The sequence below is a fragment of the Athene noctua genome, chromosome 3 (assembly GCF_965140245.1).
Source record: "Athene noctua chromosome 3, bAthNoc1.hap1.1, whole genome shotgun sequence".
In the NCBI taxonomy this organism is placed as follows: Eukaryota; Metazoa; Chordata; class Aves; order Strigiformes; family Strigidae; genus Athene; species Athene noctua.
The window spans coordinates 21760229-21778551 of NC_134039.1; the positions used below are offsets into that span (position 1 = coordinate 21760229).

At 41.0% G+C, this 18323-nt stretch overlaps 1 protein-coding gene across 21 annotated transcripts in view; it reads left to right on the forward strand.

The window, feature by feature from the left end:
* Window positions 1–18323, forward strand: part of PLEKHA5 (pleckstrin homology domain containing A5) — a 191779-nt gene that overhangs the window by 9156 nt on the left and 164300 nt on the right. For 5 of the 21 annotated variants that reach the window (XR_012633389.1, XR_012633388.1, XR_012633390.1 and 2 more), the window contains exons 1-3: window positions 10590–10768; window positions 10905–10981; window positions 14035–14092. Coding sequence is in view for 16 of the 21 variants with exons in the window: in XM_074902236.1 (XP_074758337.1) it covers window positions 10671–10768; window positions 10905–10981; window positions 14035–14092 (233 nt within the window). In the remaining 5 variants the exon portion in view is untranslated. Of the gene's footprint in view, window positions 1–10589; window positions 10769–10904; window positions 10982–14034; window positions 14093–18323 lie in introns of those variants that run through there. The other 16 variants (XM_074902217.1, XM_074902220.1, XM_074902224.1 and 13 more) reach the window with 6 other exon arrangements.

Below are 18323 nucleotides of genomic sequence, written 5' to 3' on the forward strand. Positions count from 1 at the left end.
TCTCTCATAGAACTTTTGTTTGACATCATAGTGTTACAGGAAATTACGTATATTCTGCTGGTGCCATAAACAGTGCTGCTGGTTTACATGATCTTTCCACTAGTGGTCAACAAAATTTCAGAAACTGTTCCCTGGGATAGCTGAACTGGTAAAACATGTTTTTTTCACAATCATGTAAACAGCACTGAACAACTCGTTAAAAAAACCCAACTTATTCTTTCTCTGCTTGTTTTTTGTTACAACAGGCAATCTTTATAAGGGGTGGTAGAAACAAAATCTGTCTATCATCAAGCATGAATCAAGCATGTCCTTTTCTCTGCAAACTTTCTCCTTTCCTGTCGACATTAGTAAAGGAACACATAGATGATAACAACTGCATTGTCCCATCTCCTACCACAAATATGAGGACATTTGTCTGATACTCTTGTGGCTTCTTTGAATGCAGTTTAATACACCCACTTGGGTTTACATAACTTCTCTAGCATGGTGGCCATGTGGCAAGGACCTCTGGTGTTGCAGCTTGCTGTGAAACACCAACAGTCTTCAGGGCCTCCGGCATATTGCTGCTTACTCCTGTTTTCTGTTGAGCAGGGTTGCTTCATTTTTCTGTGCTTTTGCAATCCCCTCTGCAGTTGTCTTTGTTACAGGATCTATTTAAATGCCCTTCCCCCTACCCTTACTCAAGAATCCTGATTTTCTTTTTCTGTCATTTTCTAAGATTTTTTTTTTCTCACGATTTTTTAGGAATAATAATGCATAGTGACAAAGCATCGAGAAGTTCATCTCTTCAATTTGCAAGTCTTTCATATGCCTTCTTGCCCGCTAAAACCTGAAATATTAAAAAGTTACAGTAAAGTTTAATGTTCTCAGTAGGTTGGTTGATGGAAGGAACAAGAGCATGCTGAAGTGGCATGAGGAAAGCAAAACAAACATAGTGCTTATGTGGAGAAATAAAGCAGCTGATCTAGACTTACAGAGGAGCATAGATCCCAGTGTAGAAAAAGAAATCATTGGCTACAGAAAGAGCAAAATGGAAAGCTAGAAGCAGTTGTAAGGGCAGGCTTAGTACAGGAGAGAGAGAAGAATAGTGTCACATGGACATTAAACATAGAAAATGAGGGGGCAGGTAGAAAAAAGAAGTGATAGCCTGAACAGACTGGAGGGAGGGAAGCCTAGTTATTCACAGCACCAATCTGACTTCTCTGTGGACCAGATGGAGGTGCAGAGTTTTGCAGAATTTATCACAGGAGAGGACAGGTGCACAGCCGGTGTTGAAGAGAAGATGCAGCCTTTGGAAAAAAACAAAGAGCAGAGGAGAGGTCACTCTGTCACAGCTTTTACATGTTTCTGTGCTATGCTGGTCCCCTTTAGAAGGAGTAGAAGTAAATGGAAGGAGAGAGCAGTTGAGTTAAAGGAGAATCCTGGGAGAGGCAAAGATGATGATGAGGAAATAGGGTTCAATGCAGAATGAGCATCAGTCTTCGGAGGTAGAAAAAGGAAGTTGAGAACAGGGAAGGAAAAAGTGAAAATAAAAGCTAGTGGGAGCTGCAGAGCAGGAAGGCAGAAACAAAATAGAGGGAAAGAAAACTATTTTTTCTATAAGATTCTTCTGGTGGTAAGGAAAGTGGCATGAGGCTGGTGAGGTAACTGAAGTAAAAAGTTTAGGGAAGATGATGCATGAGACAACAATAGTTTTTAAGTATTCTTTTGGGTATTTAATGCCAAATAATGAAAGGGGAGGAGGGGGCAAGCTACAGAGACAGCAGGGATGCTAATTCTAAGTGAATAAATACTTAAGATATTTTAAATATGCAGAAATCTGTAGGAAAAAAATGAGATTAATATTGATCACTAAAGAAAACTTAATTTCAGAAAACTAGAAGTATAAGCATTAAGGGAAATGACTACAAATCAAGCTGGGACAAATGGAAATAACTGGAGAAAAAGAGATGTATTAACAGCACTATTTAACCAGGGAGCTACAGACTGTGTGTGATCCATGAACTACTAAATGTTTAATGAAAGATAAGCCTGCTTTCTGTGAATACAATTCTGCCACACAGGGCCCCTGCCTCCCCTGGAAAAGAAAGCTCCACATATCAAAAAAATGTTGAATTACAATAGAATATGATAATATCCAGAGCATGACAGAACAATACAAGCATGAAACTTAATATACAGACTAGCAACTGAGATTATGCAAGAATTAGTGAGACAATTGACAGTGGGTTTCTGGTTGTAACCGAGTGACCGAGTCTTAGAGAATGGAACGCTCTCCAATACAGCAACTGTTGTCAGTAATACTTGGTGCCAGCTACTGGCTTAGTGGAACATTTTTAGTTTCTCCTTTACAACTTTGTTCCTCACTCGTATCTTTATCACTTTTACATATATGCATGTTACTTTTTTTCTTTTTTTTTCATTAAATGCTCCTTTTTTATCACTATTCTTGAATTTTCTTTAATGCAACTTAAAAGCCTTTCATGTGGGCACTAGCAGAGGTAAAAACAAAAGATGGCACAGAGAAATAACTGACTAAAAGAAATAGTAAGTGGAGACACCATGAAGCAGAAACTAAAAAATTTCAAAGCAGATTAAATTGTTCAGAAATGGAGGGTATGATTGGAGGAGATTCAACAAATAACACAGTTTTTCTTTAAAAAGGAGATAGGGCTGATGAAAAGGAAGATGAATTAAGGTAACTCTCTTTCTGAGTACTGCAAGACCAGAAGCACCAGATTGCAAATGAGAAAACCTGTGCTACAGAGATTTGAGAAAATTTTGTGCTCTTGGAAAGCTTGCAATATTTAAGACACAGCAGTTGTGTAACTAAAACCAAAAAGGAAATCTTTCAAGATACTTATAATATTTGAAAGTACTGTCAATTGTGTAATTTTCAAAATCAGATCTGAGATCAGAATACTACAGGGATCAAGAGACCCAAATTCAGAAAAAGGCTTCTAGAAGAACACAGTTTTAGCTTAATAAAGACTGTGAGAATTAACTTGACTGCGGAACAGAGCTAGATCTGATTACAAGTTTTGAAAAAGAAGCCAGCTGATGCTACAGAAGCACATCACAAAATGAAGCAGCAGAACTGATCTGAAGATTCAGAGGTGAAGTCTAAATATGCAGTCAACTAGAGCAAATTTCAAGAAATAATGGAAGAGACTGATAGGAAGAAAATGGACAGCTATATTCATAAGAAGCAAAAACATTCTGCAAAAGCTTCCCAACAGTGACTATGAGTGTCTTTAAAAGAAATATTCTGTATGGGGGGTTCTTTGTGGACACTGTTCAAATGATGAAGCCATGTTTCAGATCGGATTTGTCTCCTCTGACTACAGACAGCAATTTATGATATAGATCTCTACTTCTGCCTGGGGAAGAATCCCATTGCTGTTAACAGAGTGCTAGTCAATGTAGTTAGAACAGTTCAAGGTGTAATTCAACTGAGCAGATATAGGTACCTACATCAGATTAAGAACAACTGCATCATATTGACTGTATTGACTAGCCCACAGTCACTGTAAAAGAGACCTTGGGAGACGCCTTCATTTTGTTAGAAAAACCCAGTCCCAGTACCTGAAATACAATGAATATGAGTTGGTTACAATTTTGCAAGTAAAGTTTTGTTGGGATTCAAGAGGACTTTCTGAGAGAATGGACATGTGAGCAATCCTGCGGGAGAACAAGACTGATAAGAGCCTCAGCCTGAGCAAGAATGCGATAAGGATGTGACCCTGAATGAGGGGGGAGAAACTCCACGAGACAAACAACCCCCAGAAGGGGTTGGGACGGAAGAGGAAGTTACACGAGGCAGGAAGCCTGGCAAGGCTGATGTGGCACTTTTTATCCAATCATAAGAAGGTTTAAAGCGCGGGCTAAGTTAACTGTCCAATCTTGAGGACTTGTACTGCATGTTACTCACGTGTGCGGGAGAACATTATAAAAGGGCTTTTTTAGTTGTAATAAACGGGCACTGCTTGATCACATTGGTCGTGTGCGTGCTCAGCTCTCACGCAAAGTTTCAATAACATTTTTTTTTCCAGTTATATACCTATCCAGCATAAGTAGGTAAAACTCATGTCATGCGATGAACAAAATATTATTACTGTGAGTAAATGTAAATCAGATGTGAAGGAAACAAATGTGAGAGAACAAAACTCTGTCTTACCTCCCATTGGGAGAGCTGAACTACAGAGGAACAGGAGTTCATGAAGATAAAATGAAAAAGATGTGCATAGGAAAGATGAAGTACACAAAAATATAGCAAAATAAGAATATAATTTCTAGTAAAACATCCAGACCACAAAGAAAGTCCTAAGATGATAAAAGGTGAGTGCTGTTAACATATAACAAGTGTTGGAACAGATACTAGCTCGTATCTAAATATACTCAAGGAAAATTTAGATTAATGAGTTAAGAGGTGGCCTGGATTTGCCTATGGTGCTGGGAAAATTACAGACTAAAAGTAGATTACTTTCCTTGTTATTCTGCTATAACACTATTAAAGAATATCACTGCTACACTGGTGATCCTATATCTAATCCATAAAGACTGACATACATATTACACCAATTGTGTTAATTACAAGAAAATGGACCATGATTTGGTTATGACGTTAAATATCTTGCAAAAATAGTATCACTTGAAGCACTTCACAGACAAGGTATCCACAACATAATGGTTTCATGGAAAATGTCATCATGATTATAACAAAAATCTCAAGGGTGAAACACACTATTATTTAGCCTTACCCTGAAAACAGACTAAAGTTTTGTGGGGATAGCTTAAAATTCATTATACAGTTGGTAGTGTTAAATACAAAGATACTGTGAATTCTTACCAGCCCCAGTAAGGAAAAAAACCCAACCAAACAAACATAAAAAACGCCCAAAAAAACAAAACCACAAACCAAAAACCTCCCAAAAAACAAGGAGGGGGAAATGCACATGAGAAAAGATATGAGAAAACATCACATAAATGAAAGTCCTTGCAGCCACAGGGCTCTTACATAATCTTACATAACGCAAACCACAGGTGAAGCTTTTCCAGATATTCCACATGAAGTTCCTCCTTATTTGTTCAAGCAATTACTGAACAAAACCAATTCTTATGAGAAACACAGGTCATCTTTTACTTCTTCTGGAACAGAGAAATCTTCTGCATCTCCTAGAGTTTGAAACAGAGCAGGTTTTTGAGGAGTTGGACAGCAGCAATGAAGAGAAGTGTGTGGAGAAAAGCAGATGCTGAAGTCTACCAGATACTGAAGAGATCTGTGAAACAGAGGAGCCAGCTGAGAGACAGAGAATTTATTTATGGTTTACTGTATATGATTTTCTTCTGGATGACTCAAATGAGAGGGTTATTTGAAAGATGAAATTTCCTGGCTTCAGCCAGCTGTGGCTTACAACTGCTAGTGAGAGGACAAGTGGGATGCTGAGATCACTGTATTTCCCTCACAAATTCTTTCCTTCCTTATACTATTTTAAATTAGTTGTGGTAATAAACATAAATAAATAATGTAATTTGACTGTTGTGTGAAAGTCACAGTCAACCATTGTTATGGTAGGCTTGAGGGCTTCCTAAACAAGAAGGCTGTGAAATGGTGTGAAAAGGAAGAAAAGAAGGTTCCAGCCAAGCAGCTCTTGATATTGAGGCCTCAGTCTTTTCTGAGATATTGAATAGTACACCATCAGTAAAAGAAACCTGAAGGTCCTGATTATGGCATCCATCATTACAGGCTGGAAGACTGGGCAAGAACCTTATCATGGTATGCACAACATGGACAGGAAGGTGAATAAGTCTCTGAAAAGAAAGTTGTTACAAAAAGAGTGTTGTCTGTGCAAAATTGCACCAAATGGTCAAGATGATTCTGACAAGATGATGCTGTTGTGGACAGTAATAAGCTCTTTTGCTTTTCTGATGTTGCCTGACAAGGAAAAACAAATCTTATGGTCTGGCTTTGGAGTTTGTTTTGTATTAGTCTGATGGGATCTTTAAAAGAAATCGGCCTCACATAAGAATTCATTGTCCAAAAGGTAACAAAATTTTCACACAACACTATACCTGGAAATCATTAATTGCAGCTAACAAAAAAATAAAAAGGTTTTGAAATGACCAAACCTGCTTTTTCTGTCACGCACAGATTGCAAAACTTATTACACTGTAAAGTAACAAAGTAAACTTTGTTTCTACTGCCTAAGTGCAGGTTTAGTTCTGTATCTCACAGCCTGTAAAAACAGTCTGCTAGAGTATCTTGTACTGCTGAGAAGGAGGCTAATGTCTGAATGCTTGTTCAAGTCAGATTGATGCTTTACACTAACCCAGAAGAGGACTACTGGGCCACTTGTACCAATGACCCGTAGAAAACCTTGTGGCCTTCAGAGGTACCAGACAGGAGCCCTGAACTGTTATCAGGCTATTTAGAGAAAATGAGAGGCTCTGTTCTACCAACATAGCTGTCTGCAGAGACTCTGTTAGACAGCATTTTTCCTCTTTCTTACTTCCTCTGACCTAGGCTAATTGTTTCTTTCATTTACACAGAGATACCCTGACTTCAGAGAACATTAATCAGTGTATTTGTTGATTTCCCCACACCCTGTCCTTCACTAAGGAACATAGCCTAAAAGGAGTGCTGCTCCTCTTCCCAGCCCCTGTGTTGGATCTAGTTGTCAAGTGATCTCAGGATGAGTTGGATCAGCTTACTGATCTGATGGTAAACAAATTATTTGAGAGGATTTATGATTTATTTTCTACAAGATCAGCAAACTGATCTAATTCAATGCGATACCGGTACAGAAGCAAGAAAAACTCATGTTTAGGGATGGTGCAAAAAGGAGCCCTCCCTTCAGAAGCAGCTCCCTCATGAGAATATGTAACATAAAACTGCACCGAGAGCAAGAGTCTTTCCTTGCGATGTTAAGCACTATATTGTCTTGGTAAACAGCATAAAAAAATGTAAAGCCACAGACTCCATGAAATAACTTAATCCAATCTGATTCATATTGACAGAATACAGAGAATCAGTCCTGACGAATACAATCCTGTGATGAGGTTTTAGGTGGAGCATCAGGACTGCAGCCCTCTCCCTGCTTCAGAGGCTACTGGCTTTGTCAGATGCTATGCTTAGATGTAGTAGTTCTTTTTCTTGGCTCATCATATGTTCATTGTCACCTCATACCTGTTGGGAGAGGAGTGGGTGGATTTCTCAGTCTTATTCAATGAATGTTCTCCCAATGCTGGTTTTTAATTAATCCCATTTAAAGGGATCATTGTTTTGTGGGCAGGGTTCTTTTGCCTCAGGAATTTTAAATATTTTGATTATGAATGCATTATTGAGCCAAAACGATTTTTTCTTTAAACATCAATGAACTTACTGCTCCATTAGTACTCCCTGACCCTGAGGGAGTTGCTAGGAAAGCTACTGTCATGGGGAGGAGAAAGAGAAGGAAAAAAGGTGAGGTCAGAATGGAGAACCACGGGAAAAAGCTTGGTGGAGATGTGTTTTTATTTTATCTCTAGCTCCCAGTGATGGGTGGCCAATACACTGGAGGGAGAGCTCTGCCTCACACAGGTTAACAATTTGCTCCACCTTCTATTGATGACAGAAGCAGCAGATAGACCAGGCCATACATGCAGAAAGCAGAGAACAGTTGTGTCAGTGGTGGTTACCACTTCAACAGTTCATCTTCAACCCCTCTGGGAAAAATGTTGGCCAGATGGGAGCATTCTGATGGATTTCTATTAGTCTTACACATCAGATTGACCAGTTTCACATTTGGAATCATTAGCTCATTTTCATAGTAAACAAGAATGATGTGAAGGCTGCAATATGCAGTATCTTAAATTATGCATGGAGTTGTTAACGATGATATAAATTGCTTTAAAAAGACATTTTTACTCCCCTTAGTGATGTGGCTTTTAAAAAATATTGTTCTCGAGTCCCTCTTTTAAGAGCATTCAAGCACTTATCTGACTGTAGAAAAGACATACTCTTACTGAACATTGTGAAAACTTTTAGACTAACTTTGAAGAAAAAAATTTAACGATGGAATCAACAGCAGTCTTCAGAAGAAAAAACTGCCAGCACCAGCCTGCACAAATGATGCAGGTGTGGTTTCCCTCATATTCTGGAGTTCATGGGCTCTGTTCCACAAAATGGTAAAACTCTGGGCTCCCAGAAACCAGCATGAGTTCATGGTGGATGAGTATCTGCAAATACAATTGTAATGTGCCTTCCACGTGTTCCAGAACTAATACTGAATTTTATTTGATGACTTTAACATAAAATACCTAAGAGTTGCTGAACAATGGAGTAGAACCAAGATCTTCCATCATTCCCTGGATAAGCTTCCTATTCATGAGACCAGCAAGTCATGTCACCACCCTCTAGCCCAATAATTATATTTGAAAACTAATGTGGCTTCAAAGGGGGTGGAGAAGCACCTTCAGAATACTCACAGAATACTCTCAGCTTCAGAAGAGCCTATAGCTTGAAGCAAAAGCATTTTCCTGGGAAGAGAGAGACATGGTTTTATCTGCCCTTCATCCTTCAGGCTGAAGATGTTTTCTGTAGTGTTTGTGGTGGCGACTCTGCCACAAACCTGTTTACTAGGAGTTATACAGAAACTGATCTTGTAAGTCCTTCTTAGGTGTGGCCTGAATGCAGCCAATTTATCAGGCCTCTGCAGCACTTGGAGGAATAGCTTGACTGAGAATTCAGCCAGACTCTGGCATATTTTAGGTACCATGCTCTTGGTTTTACCAAGATGGCAGCAATTCTAAACATATACAAAGCAGAAAGAAGGCTGAAAGACAAGGTACTGGCAAAATTTAGTTGCCTAAGGAGGGCGCTTGCCAAAGCCCATGCTGGGATTAGGCAGGATTTATGCACCTAAATCCTATCTAAATACCTAATTTATTGATATGGGCCAATATAAGTCCAGCTGTGCTGCATGTTCTCCTCTGCTGGAGAAGAAAATTGATTCTACATGGTGGAAGGTATCCAGTGTTCTGGAGATCAAGAGCGCTTGCTCTTTGCTTTAGTTAGGCTGCATGAGATGGTAGCAGGATATGACCATGACCACCTCAGGAGCCCAAAATGCATGTGATTTTCCCCATGCTGTTGCCAGGCAGCTTTCCACAGCCCGTCAGAGGAAGAGTCATTATTCACTTTTACTCATCATCCAAGGGCTCTTGGTCTTAAGAGAGAAGGAAACTGTTTACAGAATAACTTGTGTTTTCTCCAGTGAGTCGTTTTTCTGGTAGTGTATAAATCTGGTATGCTGTCAGTGAAGAGTGGGAATGAAGGGTATTGTTGGACAGGGAGGAATTCTTCAGATATCCAGTTACTTAAAGATAACTTAAGATCTGCTCACATGTTCACTGCTCATCAGGTCTGGAATATTTCGTGTGGGGCAGCTGGGCTTTAGGGCTTTGACCACATGGCGTGGCAGGGACCAAACCACGAAGCAACTTGTTCTGTCAAATTTTATTTTTCCCAAGGTGTTCTGAATGGGAGAGGGGACAAAGCTGCTATGCAGAATACTGTCAACTGTGAATTTCAAATGTTTTAGTGGATACAGGAACACTATCAGGCTTCCCATCTTTACTCCCCGTTCAGAAAGTGGTTTTGTAAGGCAAGATTGTTTTAGAAATATCACGGCCACAACAGTCTTAGTAGCTTACATTTGTCATGTATAACTTAAATCAGAGGTATGTAAAAATGCACACGCCATCAAATTATTCACGTGAATGAAAGTATAAGACACCGACTTCCATGTTTGCAGACATGGATTTTACCTGAATTACCAACCGCCTGCCACGACACCGAAAGCACGTATGCATGGCATATCCTAGGTCTTTCTGAGGACAGGCACCCAGCGCAGACAGTGGTGTTTACATCAAGAAAAACCCCGGCATCTCTTTACTCTTGCTTCTGAAGGCTATACCTTTGTATAAGAATTTTTTAAAAAGCTTAAAGTATGAGAATGGGTATGAGAAGAGTGTACACACCCCTGGAGGAAATTCGAGAAAAGTTTTAATTTCCTGTAGGAATACGTGTCTTTAAAGACCCGAGATACCAGGGGTGATGTCTCCCTCCCATGTGTCGTTTCAACCGCTGGGACGCGCGGTGCCCGTCAGTAACCCCGGGCGGGCCGGGCCCCCGCCCGCGGGGGGAACCACCCCCCGGCCAGCGGCAAGGCGCTGCCTTTGGCTCCGCTCTGCAGCGGCGGCACGGGACGGCCTCGGGCCCTTACGGGGCCTCCGCGCCCCGGCTGCCGCCCCGCCGCCCCGCGGGCAGCCCTCGCCGCCCTCCGGAGCCGCCCCCCCGCCGTGCCGAGCTCGCCAGCGGCCGCCTCTGGGCGGGGGGCGGCAGCGCCCCGCGGGGCCCCGCCAGCCCCGGCAGCGCCGCCCCCCGCCCCGCCCCAACGGCCGAGGCGCGGGCGGGCAGCGCGCGCCCCCGCGGAGGGAGGGGCGTGCCCGCGCGGGGCGGGGCGGGGCGCCGCGACCCCTCCCCCTCGCGCTGTGCCCTCCCCCCTCCCTCCCCCTCCCCAAGGTGTTGGCGGCGGCGGGGACGCGCTCGCTCGGTCGCTCGCTCGTGCCCGCGCCGCCCCCCCCTCCCCGCGGCTCTCCCCGGCTGCGCTGGCGGCGGCGGCTCGGCCATGGCGGCCCCGGCGGAGCTGAGCGCGGAGCGGCTGCGGGCGCTGCCCGGCAGCTGGAGTTACGGCATCAGCCAGGGCGGCCGCGTCTTCTTCATCAAGTGAGCTGGGGGCCGACGAGGAGGGGAGCGGGGCTGGGCTGGGCTGGGCAGGCGGGGGGCCAGGAGGGGCGGGCGGGCGGGCGGGCGGCGGCGGGGCTGCGCCTGCCTGACTCGGTCCGTGTGTCCGTCCCCGCAGCGAGGAGGCGAAGAGCACGACCTGGCTGCACCCGCTCACCGGGGAGGCCGTGATCACCGGGCACCGCCGCAGCGCAGGTAGGAGCCCTGCCCGGGGGCGACCGGGGCCCCACGGCCCTTCCCCGGCACGGCCGCCCTCGCCCGGCCGCGCGACGAGCGCCACCCTCTTCCCCTCCCCTCCCGTCCCCTCCCCTCCCCGCGCCGGGGTCTCGCCGAGCCCCGCGGTCCCGCGGCCGCCCCCCGCCCGCCCCAACCCCCGGGCGGGCTCAGCGCCGCGGCCCTTTCCCCCTGCGCCGGCGCGGGCAGCGCCGCTGGCTTCGCCCCGCTGCCCCCAAGCCGCCCGATCCTGGAAGCCGTCTCCGTGCCGCCGCAGCTACCCGAGCCAACTCCTCATCCCGTGCTCTCCCCGCTCCCCTCACTTCTCGCAGTTGTTTGCCCCCGGGTTGAGCAGGAATGACACTGTAGTGCAGCCTCGCCTGTCCAGCTTGCCATCAGTGTGCCCCTCATCTTTTTCGTAAAGCGTTTTCCCTCCCACCTGTGCTTTCCCTCCGTCTCCGTGTAATTTCTTCCTCTGCTTTTTTTTTTTTTTTTTTTTTTCCCCTGTTGCCTTATATCACCCCTATAATATTGTATAGTTACCATGAGAGACCGCCTTACTTCTCCCCTGCTCTTTACAGGCTACCCCCGTTATTCACCCGCATAGCATCTTTCCTCAGTTTAGCATTAAATCACTCATCTTATTTCTGTTTCCAGCAGTACTTAGATATAACCACGATAGGTATACTAGAAATGTAGAGGCTGATTTCGCTAGTCACCTAGAAACCCTTTTCCTCTCTTCATTTCCATCTAAGCTGAGTGTGGGTGGTTTCTAAGTGACTGAGAGGTGGAATAGGTAGGAGGAAAAGGGACTGAAACATTAGGAATAACTTGGAGGGAGGAGGGTGGAATCAGTCTTCTTTGCTACTGCTGCTTGTTCCACTCTGGAGAAGTAGCAGCAGGAGGTGCTGGAGGAGGAGGATTTATAACAGACACTCTGGAGACCCAGAGCCAAACTGACTGCTGGAATTGCACACAGGCTACATATGCCACTGGGCGGTGGTGGAGTGTAGTAATAAGTGCAGCTGTTTTTGTATGTATGTAACCACTTGGATAATTGCAGGAAGATCTGCAAGTGAATTGGACAATATCAGATTATTTGCTTTTTATGTTTGGTGATACTTACACGTTAAGAAACCAGAATCAGCCTTTCAGAAAACTGTGGGGAGCCTTTTTGTTTTGTTTGTTTGTTTAAAAAGCTCAGGTTTCTGGCTATTAGAACTCTGCAGTTTGATTTGCAATGGTGTGTTGTTTGTAAGAAATCATTTAATGCTGGGAAATAGAACTACTGATTACTATCAGGCTCTTCTTCCCCCGCTTTTAGTAGTCAGATTAACTGAGGAACTGGCCTTCATCCACAGCAATGTAGCATTGTGCATGGGGGCAGATGTGTGTGAAGTGCTTTTCTTCTTGGACACTAACATTAGCTGAGTCCTGATTCTTTTTTTTTTTCTTTTTTTTTTTAACTATTGCCAGTGTCTCTGTTGACTGAGGGTGACTTCCCAGTAATTTTCTAAGTGTTTTATTTGTTTCTGCCATTAAGTGTTTTCTAAAGGAAATGCATTTTGCTTTTGAGTATCTGGACTATTGTATGTAACATAGAGTTATTATCAGGTAAATTAAACTTGTTTGTGAACACAAGAATAATGCATGACCTTGGATATACTGACCATGGTTTATCAATCAGATACTGAAGTGTCTGCAGAACAAACCTGTTTCTGTAGTTTTCCTCATTCATGTGTATGTTACTGAATCTATCCGTACACAGATACAATCAAGCAGATTACTTCTGGGATTTATATCTTTTTTTTTCCCTGACCACTGTTTTGGAACCTAGTCAAAGTATGTCTTCTCTCAAGAAACAATTTTCTGAGCAAATAACACTTCTTTTGGAAGTATTATTGCAAAGCTCCTTATTAAATAATACTGTGAGATATTTACTAGACAATGAGGAAATTTTGTCCTCCATTATGAATTGAAGTACTTTTTATTCCTTGAGATATTCAGCACTGGAAATGTATTCTTTACAAAGTTCTTATAGCAGCCATAAATACTTCTGGTAGAGAGACTTCCCGTTTCCTGTATTTTGCCCTGTGCTTTTATTGAGGGACACCTTGATTTTTGTTCTAGGGAAGATAGGAGTGAAGAAAAAAGTCAGCCAGAGCAAATAAGTAAACTGAGGGGGTGAAGAAAAATCACATGACCCAGACTGAATATTTTTTCTTTTAATTAAAAAATGCATTCTTGCTTTTATAATTCAGTGATCAAGTCTTGCATATCAATTATTAACTGGGACAAACTTTTAAGGGTAGTGATGTATCTAGAGCTGCATAAAGGTGCCCAGTAGCTTCAGAGCTTCCATTACATCAGGAAGCTGTTACTTGAAAAAATTTGACTGTTAATGGTGGTTTGGGGTTTTTGTAATATGTGGACTCCTGAGTCCTAAGAGTGATAACAGAGGAGAAAAAGATGCACCCACTTTCTCTACTAGATTTGCAGTGAAAATTGTTTTCATGTAAAATTGAACAGAGTTGTAAACACTGCAGGAACGGTTGTTGTGAACAACAGTGATGGAATTATGCTAACATAATGCTAATGCTCTGTGGTGTAGTTGATATCATGCTTGTTAAGATGTTTGTGACTTGGATGTCATGCAAACTCTGTAAAGTGTTTTGTTGGTTTTTTAGTTTGTTTGTTTGTTTTTACATCTCTGCCTGTCTGGTAGTTCGATGCCTCTGAAGTTCAAGGCAGAAAGGTCTGGTGGAGGCTGTGAGTTCTAGTTACTGGTCAAAGGAAGGCACATTGTTAAGTAAGGGCATACTTAAACCCTTATTATTTGAGAAATCCAAATCAGATTTTCATACCTGTAGCTTCTCTTGGATTTCAAAATTTAAACTGAGATAGTATTGTGAGTGAGCTTTTGACATGTGGAATCAGACACATGATATTTTAAGTACTTTAGTTTTAGGGAGTGGATGAGTATGGCTAGCATTATTTCAAATGTTAATTGAAATGTTTTGCTACTTGTTTTCCAGACTTACCCACAGGTTGGGAGGAAGCTTATACATTTGAAGGTGCAAGATACTATGTAAAGTAAGTTGAATGTTTATCTGTCATAATTCTATAATTTTCAATTAGTTTGTCTAAATGTTGCTGTCATCTTGAATGTATTCCAAACTGAATTTAAGTGTTCTGCTGTAAATTTAAGAGGAGTATTGAAGCTTGTCATGGTGTATGTAGCCCTTTGTTTACTGAAAACAATTTCTTGAGTTTTAATAAATACTTTTAATAAAAGCCCCTTAAGGATGCAGATTCAAATAAAATTTCTGCTGTAAGTGTAACCGTCTAGCAAATGTCCTTGAAAGTTGAGAACACCTTGTGTTTGTCTGCTTGTTTGATGCTTGTGTGTATACACTGTCATATCATAAATGCTTTCAGAAAAGCAGGATCTTGCTTCATCACTTGGAGAAGAGCCTTGATTCTTTAGTAATTACGTTGTTTAAAGCCACTCTGAAGGTTTAACGTGACTGGGTTTTTTGCAGACCTCCTGTTTCTGCTTCTAGCATTGGTTTTATTTTTTTTTGTTCAGGTTTTAGTATGTCTTGAGGAGTGTCGTCCACTGTGGTAGACTTGCTGTGTATGTATTGTATTTTTGAATAAGGGGCATGGAAATAGAGCTGTTACGTAGAAGTCCAGAGATTGTGTTGATCAGATCTGTACAAACTTCTTACAAGATTTTCCTCTCAAGATAGTCAGACTTTAAAATGGAAAACTTGAAAATGGCCCCTATGTATATTTGTCTGGTTAATATTCTTCTCTTTCTGTTATTTAACAATTTACAGGCTTTTCTTGATTTGTTCAGGAGTTTTTACTCACTACGCTGTGTACTTGGTTTGACATCTCTCAATGAATAGTGTCATCAGGGGGGTAACATATGAGTGAAAGTTACAACTAGTCATAGAGGTTATAGGCTGCAGATAGGTTTTTCTGTGTCTGTGTTGAGCAAAAGGTAGCTGCACTGTGTAAGCTGTGTTGTAGACATATGGGATGCGTGTTATGTATGTGTTGCATCGTTTATTTTATATAGGAAAGTGATTTGATCCTAAACAAAATTTAAAAAAATATACTGAAGGTTAATGCTCAAAATCTGGTCAGGACTGGTGCTGTGCTCTCTAGAAGGGGACTTCTTATTAATAGGTGACATGTTTATTTTACTGTTCTACTCTGCCTTCTTGTAATTTACATTACACTAGTGTTGGATAGCAACTGGCAAGAGGCTGAGGACAGGAATGTACTAAGGAATTCACCTCTGGTGTTCAGTTTATTAAATGAAGATGAGTGAAAATTAGAGAGCTGCATTTGTGTGTTTATGTGATGTAAAAAGAAATTCTTCTAGACTTACAGATGGAACTTGTTCTCATAGAATAAACCTATGAACAGTATGTTAGCTATAGTAACTGTAAAATAGCAACTTGATTTTTCTTAGAATAAAGTGTGTGGACAGCTATTGTAGACTGACTGGTACGCTTATGCACAAACTTATAAAGCGGTGGGTTGTTTGTGTGCTCTTGTCCTTAGAAGATCTTGTGTTCAAGGTGTTATCGTAACTGTTAGGATGTACATTAAGCTGATTGTTTTGTGGATAGCCAGCACTGAATATAGCTCTGTCTGTATTTGAAAGTTGCGCTGCATCTTTGAAAACATGTTGCACAAGCAACACTTCTCTGTGATTTGATAGATGTAGGAGTATAGCAGGGATAGTGCTGCCAAGCCTGCTGAAAGGTTCACATGGTATGACCAGTTTGGCGTCCTTAGTTAAATATGTTGTGTAGCCTCTCAGGCTGAATTTAAAATTCTGCCCAATGATAGCTTCTCCTTGTAAAGCTGTCTAGCATTCAGCCCTACCGGTGCTAGAGGAGATCTGAAAGCTAATGTAGACAGGGTGACAACATTATAATCACTGTTTTATAATCCTAGGCAATGTAACTCAGGATGATGTGTTGATTATAATAATTCTTGTCTGAATCTAAACTACTGTGGTGCTTCTGCATGAGCGGGGAACAACGCAGGTTGTTGTGACCTTGTGCTATACAGGCGCCCCCACATGTGGATTTTTAACTGTAACCTGCTCATTTGAGTGTACTGATTTGCTTAATATTAATTATGTTGATTATAACATATTAAAACTGAAAACTTGTTCATGGTCAGGTCTGAAAGAAATGCCTTGCTTTGTATTCCAGTGTGAGTTACAAAGTTACAGGGGAATGAATGTTAATAGCACCCTACTGATTTCAGCCATGTGAAACTTGGCTGTTGGATTTCTGTCATGTGTCCCATAAGAGAGTTAGACAAGAAGGATAGTCAAGTTTCCTGATCACTTAAACAATTTCACCTAACTTCTAAGGCACAGCTTCAAATATGTGGGTTGAATAAAAATATTTAACAACCTTGCTTTATGGTAAGATCTTGTGCTAGACTGTGTTTGAAAATAAAAACCTTTTGAAAATTATTCTTATGGTTCTTTAATAATAGGTTTTCAGTGTTCCAAGTGGGTGTGTCGCTGAATCTATTACTGTGCTTTTTCTGGCTTTGATGTAGTAAACACTGTATAATCAAATTGGGATAATGTCAAGAAGATAATCGTCAGTTAAATCTTAACATTCCTTGGACTGGCATTTCAAACAAATGACTCAGGATACAGACTGCATTGTAATGTGATTATTTTTAAAGGACACTGGATTTTTCCTGGGATGTTTGCACTCGTTTTCAGAATAAGTAAATATCAAATGGTGATGACTTTACACACTTTTTTTTTTCCCCATGGCATTGAATTTGTTCTAGCTTTAAGAAGGAAAGATATTCTGAAATGGGTAGATAGGGAGTTGTTTCCATTGCATAAGGTGGTTTTGTATAGAGTTGTATTAATAAGTTGATGACAGCTAAGACTTTGACCTTTTTTGCATTGTTTTTTGGGTTAGTAGAAGAATTGTAATATTTGGTAATGACAGAATCCTTCCCCCACATCCTCCCCATCCCTTGTAAATGAAAATAACAAAAGGTGTTGTTTGTTACTTGGAGTAAAAAAATATGTAATGCCATAATAGATCATATATATTCTCATAAGGTGTAGTTATGTTGTTAAATTATTTTGACTCTTTGGAACTGAGAAAGTCTGGTTTTGTTTACTTAAATGTGAGAAATGTACTCAAATAGCCCTTCCTCATCACTTGATGGGAACTCTCTCTGTAAGCTGTTCTGAAGTAATGCTTGCTTTGGGTATAATCTTTATTTATACAATAACTAAATGTTTACCTGGAATGTAGGGCTGTATGGCTAGAATAGACACATTCAAATATAACCTTTAATAATTAGTTTATTATCAGTTACCTATTGAATCTTCTGTACCATGGAGTAAAACTATATATAGGAAAACTCCTCAGTTTGAAAATGGTGGCACAGCATGCTGAAAAGTGTGGGATTTTCTTTTGTTCTGCTTATAATACTTCACTGGACTAGTTATTTACACTTAGTGTAGTAAACACTCACTGAAGTCTGCAAAGTTAAGGCTTTATCCCCAAAACAGATTTAAGCTGGATGGTAGTATGGGAAGCTTAAGTTACTTATATTATTTATAAATGCATAAGGAAATGGACCCATGTGACAATCCCAGTATGATACTTGTCAATAGAGAACACCTACCTGGTCATGGGCTTCCAACTCCTTTTCTATTAAGAGCAGTGAGAATTTTCAACTTGATGTTTTTAGTACCTCATAATTACTGCATAGTCATTAAGCACCAAGGCACTTCTTTGAGTGCTATAAAATTGCATAAATATGTGTTCTCGTGTATGTATATGTGTGTGTATATTCAGATGCATGTCTTTAACAAAACCTTATTGCTGGTTAAAACCACCTGACTATCTAAACTGAGGCATATGCTTACTTTTCTTGCCTTTTATCCCTTTTCATTTCAGTAGTTCTGAACAGATGTTAGGATTGTTATATTGATTTTTTTTTTTTTTTTAAAGGCAGGGTTATATTATTTAGGTTATTAATTTACCAAATAAAGTTGTTTTAAAAGTCAATCCAAGGATGATATTTGAAAAATTTTGCATCCGTCTACCTACTTTGACTTCTACAAAAGTACTCTTAGATAAGTCTGTGTGTTAGAATTTGATATTTCTTAACTCTGCAGTAGGACTGATTCATTTTGGGCAGTTACAAAAGCTGACTGAAAAAGTTATTAAAAACTTAAAGAATTAAGAAAGTTAAAGTTTCATTTTTAGGGTTTTGTGTTGAAGTTTACCCTTTTCTGTATTCATCA